Source organism: Gavialis gangeticus, unplaced genomic scaffold, assembly GCF_001723915.1.
Source record: "Gavialis gangeticus isolate Ggan-Ray unplaced genomic scaffold, GavGan_comp1, whole genome shotgun sequence".
NCBI lineage: Eukaryota > Metazoa > Chordata > Crocodylia > Gavialidae > Gavialis > Gavialis gangeticus.
In genome coordinates, this window is record NW_017729001.1 from 28,880,257 (window position 1) to 28,892,831 (window position 12,575).

Below are 12,575 nucleotides of genomic sequence, written 5' to 3' on the forward strand. Positions count from 1 at the left end.
CCGCTGTGGGGGCTGCGCCGCCGGGGGAGCGGGGCGCCGGGCCCGCCGGACGTCGGGGCAGAGCCGCCCCCCACGCGAGCCCCGCGGGTCTACACCCGCACCGGGGACAAAGGTAGCGGCCCCGCGGGGGGCAGAGGATGGATAGACAGGTGTATCCATAGCCTTCAGCACAGGAAACCGTGTGCCAGAGAGCGAGCATGCACGAGGCTTCCAGCAGTGGAGATGACGGATGGATGGATGTCACCTTCAGTGATTGAACTTTGTGGGAGAGAGCAAGTGTGCACGAGGGCTCTTGTGCTGGAGGCGATGGAGAGATATGTGCATATAGACAGACTGATTTAATCTCCAGTGCATGAACCTTGTGCTCTGTGTCTATAGGGATCTACATATCTACCCCTGATCTGCGTAGAGATGCAGCACCAGGGTTCCCATGCTGGAGGTGACAGATAGACTGATAGATGTAGCCTTCAGCACAGGAAATGTGGTGCAGGAGAGGGAGGGAGCATGCACATGGTTTCCTGCACCGGAGATGCAAGAGAGATATCTCATCTCCAGCACGCGCACCTTGTGTTCTGTATCTACAGGGATCTATGTATCTATCTGTGATCTGTATAGAGATGCAACACAAGGGTTCCTGTGCTGGAGGCGATAGATGGACAGACAGATAAACATAGTCTTCAGCGCAGGGGAGTGAGAGAGGGAGTATGCATAAGGTCTCCTGCACTGTAGATGAGAGGAACAGATCAAAAGATCTCATCTCCAGCGCACAAACCTTGTGTTCTGCCCCATAGAGATCTACACATCTATCTCTAATCTGCATAGAGATACGGAGCACAAGGTTTCCTGCATTGCAGAAGATGGATAGATATAATCTTCAATGCAGGAACGCTTGTATGAGATGGAGGGAGCGAGCAAGTATGCAACAAGGTTTCTTGCACTGGAGATGATATAGATGTATCTACGTATAGACAGATTGATTTAATCTCCAGCACAGGAACCCTTGTACTCTGTATCTGTAGGGATCTACATATCTATCCCCAATCCGTATATAGATACCTCCAGTACAGGAAACCTTGTGCTGACAGCGAATTGTCTTCAGCACAGAAAACCTGGTGCAAGAGAGAGCATGCACAAGGTTTCTTAACCTGGAGATAATATAGATAGAGACTGATTTAACCTCTAGTGCAGGAAACCTTGTGTTCTCTATCTATAAAGATCTATACAAATCTGTAGGCAGAGTGAGAGAGAACACAAGGTTTCCTGAGCTGGAGATGATGGGTATTATATTTGTTTATGCATGAGCTTTCGTGAACTAGAGCTCACTTGTATCAGACGTGGTGAGAAAACGTGCAGGAAGCAGAGTATAAGAAAGAGAAATTGGAACAGCAAAGACAGGGGCCTGAGGGGGGGCATGAGTAGGGCTGGAAGAAACTAGCAAACCTGTAGGAAAAAGGACTCACTGAAATGAATCCAGGTACTGGGGGGCAGAATCCATCGTCCCTGTTTAAACCCTGCTTGATGCAGTGCAGTTGCTGGTTGATTGCTTGTTCTGCAGTTTCCCATTCAAATTGGTTTTTAAAAGGCTGCCATCTGAGAACAGCCACCCTCAGGTCAGTGATGGAGAGCCTAGGGAGGTTCAAGTGGAAGAAACCTGCCAGACAAATACCAGTGCACTGGGTGCAGCACGTCTCTAAAGGACACAGAGGCAGAGACCTCACCCTCCTGCATCTGTAACACAGACCTAAGATTTCTACTTCTGCAGGCCCCAGCTTACTGCCACTGGAGCGGGTTGTTCCACAGTTCCAGTCGTGGGCCTGTGTTCCAAACCCTTTTCATGTTTGTGGCTTGTTTTTTAAAGGATTTTCCAGCACGTTCACAGGCGAGAGGAGGTCAAAAGACGATCAAGTATTTGAAGCTTTGGGAACAACAGATGAATTGAGTTCAGCTATTGGGTAACAAAACTATAAATTTTCTGTTATTTGACCTTTGTCTCTCAAAAGCAAAGTTCTGATGCTCGTGTCATGCTATTGCCACAGATCTTTTGTAAAGGGGACACTGTGCTTAGGAGTTCATCTTTTTTACTTTGCTGTTAGTTGACATCACTACAGTCAATTGTGGTTGCTATGAAACCTCTTACGATGAAAGGATGCAGCAAAGCTGGAATGGCTTGTACCTAGTTGCATTTTGTTCTGTTCTTTGTGCACATGCTGTTTTCCTTTAAAGAAGGATTGAGTGACAAAAAAAATCAGCCTGTGGACATGTGACCCCTTAGTTGTTGCAGTACAACAGTCCCTGCGAGCCAGTGCGCATACAGTCGTTATGAGTAGTAAATATAGAAGAGATGCCAAACTGGACTCTTGTGCCCCATGACTGACTACACTTTCTCTCACTCTAGACTTGCTAGTGAATTAAGCAGTGAAAGTGGCCATACATTTGCCGAACAACTGCACAAAGTGAGTAGTACTATGTTTTTGGGGGTAGGGGGAATCTAACATAGTCATTATGCTTGCATTATTGGCCAGTGGAGTTCTAAAGCTCTTGGACTGAATCCCCTCAGCAGCTCTGAAAGCAATTGGCATCCCAGGCCTTTCGGCTGACTTGAAAAATCTCAGCCCTGATTGCTTGAAGAAACAAATCTCTTCTCTTTAACAATACCCTGAAGGAAACCAGTAGAGTGAGGAGTGAGTCAGCTGTGCAGCAAATCCATCACAGAGCTGTTTCCGATCCATTTTCATGCACACTTGGGAACATGCAAAGCCAGCCTTGCTGTCTTGCATCCTTAGATTGAAAATCGAGAGAGAAGAAATACTGAAGTGAGGATGGGGAGGAGGGAGAAACCAGCACCCACCTAGGTACATTTGGGGTTTACTAATTAGCCACACAGTGCAGAAGAGTTCAATATTAGCTTATTTACAGCTCTGGAACATCAAGCTACCTCTTCACTGTCTCACTAAAGCATCAAGTATCATCTCTGCATTTGCAATTTCGTTGCCTGTGCTTTGCCTGTAGCAAATAGCCTTCATTTCCCCCCCACCCTTCCTTTTGCTCTCTCCAGGTCCAGTGCATGCTGCAGGATGTCGGGGCCAACATTGCCACCCCCATCTCTTCAGCCAGGGAGGCTCACTTAAGTAATCCTCCAGTTCTCTTTTTCCTAACATAATGGCTGTAGACTTGAACTTCCCCCACATAGGTTGGAAGTATTTAGGAAAGCTGGTAGTGAACTTCTGTTAGTATTTGCCTCAGCAGTTGGGGCCTATGGCAGTCAAGCCTCAATTATGCCACTTTCCTTGACTATTTAATACAACAAATGTAATGTGCAAGATCCATCTTGCTGAGCAATTAATTCATGCCAGCATTTAAGTCACTTCCTCTTTGCTTCTCTAGAACGGACCTCATTTACTGAAAAGCCAGTGCTGGAGCTGGAGCAGTGGATTGATAAATACACAGAACAACTTCCACCTCTCACTGCTTTCATTTTGCCTGTAGGTATTGCTTATGCTTATTACTGAAGTCAAAAGGTTTGCTAGGTGGTTTGATTGATGACTGAATCTAAAACCAGTTATCAGTTCATAATAAACCTAAACATGAGGTTGATCTTGAGGTCCTGCTAACACATGCTTCCATCCCACTTTGGGGGGTTTGAACCAGAACTAACAGCCCTGAAAGGATGGAATAGATTAACACTTGCTGTTCTATTGTATTTAAAATAAGTTCCAAAATGCCTAACAACTGTAGCACTAAAGAGAAATATAACTTCTGTGAGTCAAATATGGTTTGCTTTTGTGCAGGATGTCATAAGCTTACTAAACTTCATGCAGCTAGGAGATGGGATCTAGTTTCAGTTACAAGGCATCAATGTATTTTCTTTCAGTCAGGAGGTAAGAGTAGCGCTGCCCTCCACTTCTCCAGGGCCGTCTGCCGCAGAGCAGAGAGATGGTAAGTGTTTGCTAGCATAACCTGAATAAAACTGAGGAAAAGATCCACTGAGACCAGATAGCTGCAGTAGCCACTGAGCCATGCAAAACAGCATCCAATGCAACTGGTCTCAAGTCAAATTTTAGGAAAACTGCAGTAGAATGAGGGGGAAATATTAGCTTGAGAGCTCTTGCAGTATCTGAGGCAGTTGCTCCAAAAGGCCAGCTTTAAGCCCTGCACTCTGGAAGCAATAAGCGAAGTGCAGCAGCATCTCTGCAGGACTGTGGCTGTAGAACTCCTTTTGCAAGCCAACATATATAGGAGTAACAACAGAGCAATGATATCTTGGCAGCAAGTAACCCAATATCTTATGGTTTCTTGTTAAATGGCAGTTAGTATAATTGTATTGATGCACATATCAATTAACTCTGTAGAATAGCTTCATGCTCAGAGCAAGAGGAAAGAGAATAGACTAGGACCTGCTCATACTAAGGGAGTGGATTCACCAGCAATAGTTATTCTTATGAGTTACCATTGATACTGATGCTTTACCCTACAAGTTACAACTCTCCTACATGCCAGAACTACAGGTTTTCAGTGCTTACGATCCACTTCATGAAGAATACAGAGACTCTTATTAACTACTTGAGGTTTTGAGCATCTTCAAACCTCAGAGACAAGTCTGTTCATCTGTGTGCTCAGCCAATAGATTTGACACAGCCATTCACTCTGTGGTTTTTCCCTTTTTAGCGTGGTTCCCATAGTGCAAGCAGGAGAAGTGGATCCAAACGTGGCCAAATATTTGAACAGGTAAAGCAAATGCAGGGATTGCTGCTCTCAGCAAGGATGCACTAGTGCTAGGTTCCTCTAGCCATCAGCAGCCACAGCATCCCCAGAGAGGATGCTGCTCCATGTAATGATTTCAGCTTGTCTAAGGCTTGACATAGACTGAGCTGGAAAGCAAGGTTGCTTGTCTAATACCTGGATGCAGCAGCCAAAAAAACAGATGCTTCCCAGGTCCTGTGGGAGCACTCATTTGATCCTCATTGTGACTGCCATTTTGGGCATTGCTGCTGTTTACTTTGTTTCAGTTGCTCCATTTCCCTCACAGCTCCCTGTGCTGTAATTCAGCACGCTGTCTTACCCACACTGGTGGCTAGCTGCAAACGCATCAGATGACAGATGTGCATTTCTTTACTGCTTTCCTTTCCCTGCCTTCCAGACTCAGTGATTATCTCTTCGTTTTGGCACGTTATGTTGCAATGAAGGAAGGGAAGGAAGAAAAAATATACACCAGGAGTGAGCCGTAAGTTGCAGGTGATGCTTCTTACTATACCAGGAGAAGCTAAATCTGGTAAAGATTCTCTCTGCAGGGAAGAGAGACTGCACCTGGATCCAGGGTACCCATTGCCCAACCATCCTGTGACTGAACTGGCTTAGGGTCTGCCTTTATAAACCTGTAAGGAGAGCTCAGCTGGTCTGCAAAACTCACCTGCTTCCATTAGCTAGTTTCCAGATCCAAGCATCCAGTTCTAAAAACTGCCTTGGAAATGGCTTCAGAATGACTCTCTGACAGCTGACTGAAAGTTAAATCCCATTTCACTTCTCAGAGCAGTGGCAGGTGTTGCTGAAGGAATTTGACAGAGCTCCGATGAAAGGAATAGAAAAATGTGCGTGACATCTCTCTCAAAAGCTGAAAGTATCAATAGTAAAGAGAACCAGGGCATGGATTCAGGGACCCAGTCCATAAGCTCTAAAATACAGCATGAGTAACTTGCATCAGAAGGTCCCTTTGCTACCAAATCCAGCCTGCTTTTTCCCTTTTTAAGCTGGCTGCACTCCATCAATTCTGGCTGCAGCTGAAGGAAGGGTTCATAGGTTTAAGGAGAGCACTAAGTGCCTGTCTATACACATGTGGAGAATCACTTGGTATCGCAGCACATCTGCTGCCAGCTACGGGCTAGTGCATCAACAAGAGATTAAAGAACCAGTGGGCCAAATCTCTCAGTCCTTCTGCAGACAAGCCCAGCCTTGTGGCTAATAGGAGTTTTGCCTGCACCAGGAGGGCTCTGACCTCATGAATATTTGACCAGCTCTTAGACAGAGGCCTGCATGAGGTCTCATTTTAGGAGGGACTGTTCCCAGCTAAGAAAATATTGAGTCAAGTGCAACTGCTTTGTCACCAGATGCTGTAGAGCACTTTAAAACACAACAGGAGTTCCTTTGAGGAGGGGTTGGCTTACAGCACCTGAACAGGGGGTTATCCAACTCCCTTGCAACATATTCGATCTGTTGCCTCTAACTCTTTCTTTATTTGGGGTGGGGGGTCAAGGATAGAGAGATTACAAATTACCTCCCTTCTAGCTGAGCACAGTGATGCTTAACAAATGAGGTGGGAAATGGAATCTAAACTGCTGATTTAAAAAAAAAAGGCTAAAGCAACTTCAGGTGAATTAAAGGAGCAAGCCAACTCCACGCCGAGATTCTCGTGACAACTGTATCACAGCTTTTCTAGCTGGTCTGCTGCCTTGAAGGCTGTAGGAAAACCGTTCATGTTCATCAGCACAACACATCTAAATTAGCCAGTTAACAGTGCGATAGGTATCTTTCCCTCAAACTGAGCAGCCGTCAATAAAGGTTCATACATCCAATTCCAGCCCTTAAAGCATGGAAATGTAGTTTGGAAGAGCGTGCAAAAGTGTCTTGACCACAGGACCTTGTACAACTTAAAAACAAGCATTAAAGAACCTCAGAATGCTACCACTGTAAAATGCCTGTCAAGTGACTGGGTTTTTTTACCCTTTTAAATTCTTTGAGTATAACTTACTGCAAGCCTGTATTCAGGAGCATTTAAATCCTACCACCTTTACAGTACAGTATTTAAGTGGGAACCACCTTAAGCAAAACACACACAAGAAACCCACCCCACCCCCTCTTGCTTTTGTTAACTTTTTAATCAGAGCTGGGGCTGAGTGAAGAATGCCTATCACTAATAGATAGTGCTGTCTCATTATTCACCTTTTTCTTCTTTAACAGATATTTCATGGCTATTGTTAACGCACATTTTTCACAGAGTAATTTTCAAAGCCTTAGCGTGTAACACATCCCAATGACAAATGTTCTTGATTTGGACTCTACGTTCAGCAGCAATGTCACATCAGGCATTTTCTCAATACTTACTGCCGACAGGCCATCCAGTTTTATGATCGCTGCGTCTCAGTTATCACTAGTGAACCTTAAGAATCCAGAGGCTTTTCCAAATTTAATTGAATAAAATTCTTCGTATAATAAATTCTTCACGAATGCTGCATAAATCAGCTCTGGGATAGATTCTTTTTCTTCCCAGCAGGGCAAATGGAAATATCACTAGCATTTCTGAACCAACGCAACTATTATTTAGTCATCACCATTTAACAAGATGTGCAGATTCAGTTCGTTATGCCGTGCTCAAGAACTTTTTAAATGTTTCCCCCTCTTAACAGATTTCTGGGCAAACTGTTATAGAACTGGAGCTAGGGGGAAGGCTGCTGTCTAAGCTGGGGCTTATTTAAATATGTGCCCCTCAGCCAGAGCTGGAATGTAGTAGTATTGAACACTTAAATCACATTGGTGAGAGAAAGCAGCAGGCTCAGAGCCACTTAAATGCCTAAGGGTTTGCCTAATGGGGGAGCTGCTGGGTACAGGTCACAATTAATTACTTATACTATGCATGTTGGATTAACCCCTTAGTGTGTGATCTCCCTGCCTGCGTAGCTGAGCAGGTTGGGGTGCCTCCGCTATTCATGATGGAGGCAACAGCCCAAGACTTGACCCAGTGGAAGGACTCACATGGACTTCAGTGAGTGTTGGCTCATGCAATACAGAATAAATTAAACCCCAGTAGCAGCATCGCTCACTTGAAGACCTGACTGCATGTACATCCTGAAGGCCAGGGGCTATGGGGTGCAGACAATAGCTCCGCCACTCGAAGGCAGGAGATTAAGTTGATAGGAGACTATACTGCTCTCAGCTGAAGACAGCCTCCAACTTGGTTGAGCTGCCCCTGCTAACAGCTGGGCTACACACATGAATAGGTTATCAGCAGCAAGAGCTGGTTACTCGGTGAATGGATTTAGGGCATGAAAATTAAATGAAGGCAGACTCCTCTTCTCCACCCACCCCACACTCCAAGACTGAGGTTAAGTTTGACTTCACAAGCCCTGTCCCCATCCAGCTGATGCACACCCATGCTCCCCAGGGACCCATTCCTACACCTCATTAATGTGAGGAGCTGGGGAAGGATGGCAGATGCTTTGTCCACCCTGACCATATGCAGAGCCCAGATACAGTTTTGCCTTGCAGGGCTTTATTTACGATTACCTTGGAACTGTCAGAGGAGACATATGTTGCTAAGGGTCGTTTATTCTTGTTTGGAAAATTTATGGCATCTCCTAGCTTACACATTGTCGAGCCTGGAAGGATTGGCCCCCGAACCTCTTGCTGCATGATTGGATCAGACATTGGTACATCTGTTAACACTGTAGGAGCTGTAAAAGGAAATAAGTCGAACTATAACTCAGCCGCCTCTATTACGTCCACACCACGCAGGCAGCAGGGCAACTGCTGTTCCTGCAGAAATGACACAGGCATACGGTTCGCCAAGTCCTGCGTAAATTCAGAAAAGCCAGCAGTTCCTTTGAGAAATGGGAGAGAGACAGAGCCTGCTGATCGCCTTTTAAATAGGCTCAGTGTAGCGTGGGAAAGACCTGGAGGCCAGGAGACTTGCACCGTTATAAGGATTAGATTCTGGGGCAGAGGGAACTGGCCATCCTTAGTGCTGCTCTTCCTGTTCACACATGTCCACAACGCCCCCACTCAGGCAGGTGGGAGAGTCTGCTCCTCTGACCTGGGAGAGCAGGAAACATTCAGAACAAGGCAGCCACAAGTGGAGCTGTGCACTTTCCTTCACGGCCAGCATTAAACCTCCCCAATGCAATTGGTACATTGTGATGATGACCAGGAAGAATTGGCCGTGGACTCTTCCTATGCAGCCAGTGGGGGCTGCATCCTGGCCCTTGGTGGTTGGGTTAAAATGTAAACCAGATCTTAGCATAACCACCTTATCAGGGGCCGCACAGGCAGGGTGAGGCTAAAGGGAACGGAGTGGCTTGAAGCTGACCAGTGGATGAGCTGCTGTAGGGACAAGTAGGGAAGCAGGGTCAGTGCTCTGTAAATCCCCCACAGTACAAGCCTGACCTTGGCAATAAGATTTTTTCCAAGCAATATGAGGTGCCGCTTACCCCACGAGAGTCATATATCACTCCCTGCCAAGCACCAGATAAACCTGCCCAATTAATTACTCCATGCAAGCCCTTGATATAATTCAAAAGCACTAATTACATTCCCCAATGCCAGCAAAGCTCAAATTAACTTGCAGGGAAATTATCCAGCAAGCATTGAACTGTTCATCCAGGAGCAGCGGGGAGGTGGAGATGAACGGCAGGGGCACATCGTATGGGCCAAAGAACCACATGCTGCCGGGCAGGAGAGCTCGGCATTCGACTCCCACCCAGCACAACAGAGTGCAGTTGGACTTCAATTTGTGGGAACAGGCTGACTACTAGAGGCAGAGAGAAGACATGCCTTTGGCTGCCAGCACTGGGAATGTGTTCCAGGTGTAATGCAGCACAGCAGATCTATCCCAGGAGGGCCTGCAGCCAGCAGGAGAAAGAGATCGGTTTTAGAGGAGCTCTTCAGAACAGTGGCATCAGGCTGAGAGATTTCAGACCTGACCCATCCAGGGAGGCTCAGGACAAAGAGCAGGAGGGGCAGGAAAGTCAAGGGAGCCTGGAGCTCTCCACCAAGCAGGCAGCACCTTACAACCTGCAGCTGTGCCCATCGCTCCTGACTGTAGCAGTGGGGACCGGCCTGGGCTGGAGGGTTTCCACCGAACAGTTCTCTGCCAGACACACTTATTCAACCAAACCCAAAGAGCTTATGGAACCACGGCCCTTACCTCCAACTCCTCTGCTAGGCAGTGTCCATAGGTTCCACTGCAACAAGGCTGACTGCGTGTGTACTTGGCAGTTCCAGTGAAGAGTCAAGGCCTTAGAGCCAAAATGGAGCACTTGCGCCAAGTCAGGACTTTTTTGCTCCAATTTGGACCAGGATGTTCTGAGGTGCTGCAGCTCCTGCATGGTGCTAGGTCAGACCTCCATCAGTGCCAGTGGGAACAGCACAACAGCTCCTGCACCCGGGCCCCGGGGACAGGCAGTGAGACCAGGCTGCAGCATAGGCATCTGAGAGCACAGATGGGAGTCCCAGGGCAGTGGTCACCCACTGGAAAGCAGAGGGGACGGGGGAGGAACAGGGAGTCTTGGGTCACTGTGGGAGGACCTGCAGGCTAGTGACAGATGCCTTGGGAGCCTTCAGTTAGCGGATGCTGTCCTGTTCTCTCCCGGCCTGGAAGTGAAGCCAGGCCAGCTGCTGGGATAACGAGGACCAAAACAGAGCTGGAGGGCAGCAAAGACCCTGCCAATCTACATTGCAACAGCTATTGGGGCATCCAGCCCAGTGTGGGCTGGTGCTGGCAGGGCTCCAGCCATCCCAGTGCCAGCCATATTGCCCAGGGCATGGCGGTTTGCTGGTAGTTCTTGCCCTGGGACATTTCAGTGGTTTCTGCCAGAGGCTGCCCTTCACTGTCTCTTGCCAGGCCCTGATTCCAATTCCTGCTTGTCCCTCCAGGTCCCATGGTGAGCCACAGGGCAAGGAGGCCCAAGTGCCAGCCAGGGCACCCCTCTGCCATCCTGATGGTAGGGCCGGTCACTGGGGGGGCAGGAGCTGTAGTGGCAGCAGAGGCCAAGGAGAGAAGGAGCAGCTTCCCGGGCAAGATCGCAACTAAGGCAAGGCAAGGTACCATCGCTTCCTTGCAGTGCCACCTACCGGGCTAAAACACTGACCTGGTACCACAACACAGCAGATCATGCTGTGAAATGCTCCCCTCGCAGAGCCAGTGGATGCTAGGTTCAGGAGGCCTCTGCAAGCAGCATCCCTGTCTTGTGCCTACAGGGCTCTTCTGATCAGCCAGCCAGGCTTAGGATCAACCTCTTGCTCCCAACTCTGCACACGTAAAAGCCCAGGAAGGAAGCAGTGCAGCCAGCTGGCAGCAGCCCTTGGCATATGCGACAGCATGCCTGGCTAGGCTTGGAGTCCCTCCAGGCTTTGCCATGTGCCGGGCAGGACATGCATCGTGGTGGCTTTGGCACAGCATGGGCAATGTAGGGAAGCCCCATGCTGGTGCCTTAGGGACATCCAACCAGACCCCAGGCAGCACACCCAAGCACCTGTGCTGGAGGCAGACTGGCTGTGTCCTACTATGCTTCCCCGCTCACCTATCACTGCCTATTTTACCTGGACCACCCAGGCAGCTCCCTCTCATCCATGCCCCAGCCTCAGCCAGGCTGCGGGAGCACTCTCTGCCACCTGCGTACCAAGGACGTGGCACCCCACGGCTCTCCAGCACTCAAGGAGGAAGAGACCTGCGGAAAGCCACAAGCAAGCAGCTTAGGACAGGAGCAACTGGCCAGCATGTCCTTCCGAGGAGACGCTGATACACGAGCGAATCCACTGCACAGCAGCCCTCCTCACCCCAAACCTCACTGGGACCCCACCAGGTTCAGGAGAAAACGGGCTTTCTGGGAGCTCTCAAAATACACCCAACTCTACCCATTTGCGAGGGCACAGCACTGAAGAGCCACCCGAGAATGCTATCATCTCTCAAAGCCAGCCTGAAGGCCCCTGCACTCCCCCTCTCCCTCTCCACTCCCCATGACCTTGGCCTGCCCCATATGAAGGGGCATTACCTTCACACTGCCAAGCCCGTTGCTGCCTACACAGACTGACAGACAGACGCCTGCATTCTTACTCAACAGATGTTAAGTTTATTTTTTCCCCTGTGGTGTGGTCACGCGGGCTGTGCCAGGACCTCAGGACTTATCTATAGAAAAAATAAACACATGAATCTCCTATGGCAAAACTTTTCCCTTCTAACCCAGATCATGTGAGAGCCGGAGGAGGGCCTGTCACCTGTTCCCGGTCCTCTCTGGAAGTGTAACAAGCCTTCGAGTCATTCAGAAGTTGGCTACTGATGAGATGCACTGCTGTACACACAGCCATTGGGGCTTTTGTTACCCTATTGCAGCTCATCCACTAGCTACAAAACTAAAAGATTTAGTGTTTCATATAGTGCAATATTGCCAGGCTCTTAAAAACCCTGGAGTTTTTAGCTGGGGAAAAGAGATGAAATTAAGACCTTTTCGATGGAAAGTTCTCCTGGGAAATTTAAAAAAAAAGTCAAGAAGGGGAACAAAGTTTCTTGGTTCAAGAAACAATTTCAGGCTGTGGAATCTATCGACACCACCTTAACCCAAGAAGGAAAAAAAAAAAGATACCGCATTGTGTTTTGAAGTATAGTCAACTGCCAGGCCGGCATCAAACCCTTTCCAGCTACACCACTACAGGTTACCAAATGTGAACTGATCCCTACACGAGATCTGAAGCCATGTCCTACCCTTTCTAAATTCCATGTGGCAATGCCCATTGAATAGTTGGGGCCAGACGAAGGCAGGCAAGTCTTTCCTTCATTAACAGAGTAGGTCTTTCCTATTAACGAGCAAGTGTTC

General features: G+C 48.1%; 1 protein-coding gene across 1 annotated transcript in view; it reads left to right on the forward strand.

The window, feature by feature from the left end:
- MMAB (methylmalonic aciduria (cobalamin deficiency) cblB type) overlaps window positions 1–5,956 on the forward strand; it is a 6,166-nt gene extending 210 nt beyond the window's left edge. The window contains exons 2-9 of the mRNA XM_019506652.1: window positions 10–112; window positions 1,859–1,952; window positions 2,396–2,453; window positions 3,056–3,128; window positions 3,385–3,482; window positions 3,872–3,936; window positions 4,666–4,725; window positions 5,138–5,956. Coding sequence (XP_019362197.1) covers window positions 10–112; window positions 1,859–1,952; window positions 2,396–2,453; window positions 3,056–3,128; window positions 3,385–3,482; window positions 3,872–3,936; window positions 4,666–4,725; window positions 5,138–5,225 — 639 coding nt within the window. The 3' untranslated portion in view covers window positions 5,226–5,956. The remainder of the gene's footprint in view (window positions 1–9; window positions 113–1,858; window positions 1,953–2,395; window positions 2,454–3,055; window positions 3,129–3,384; window positions 3,483–3,871; window positions 3,937–4,665; window positions 4,726–5,137) is intronic.
- The last annotated feature ends 6,619 nt before the right edge of the window (window positions 5,957–12,575 follow it).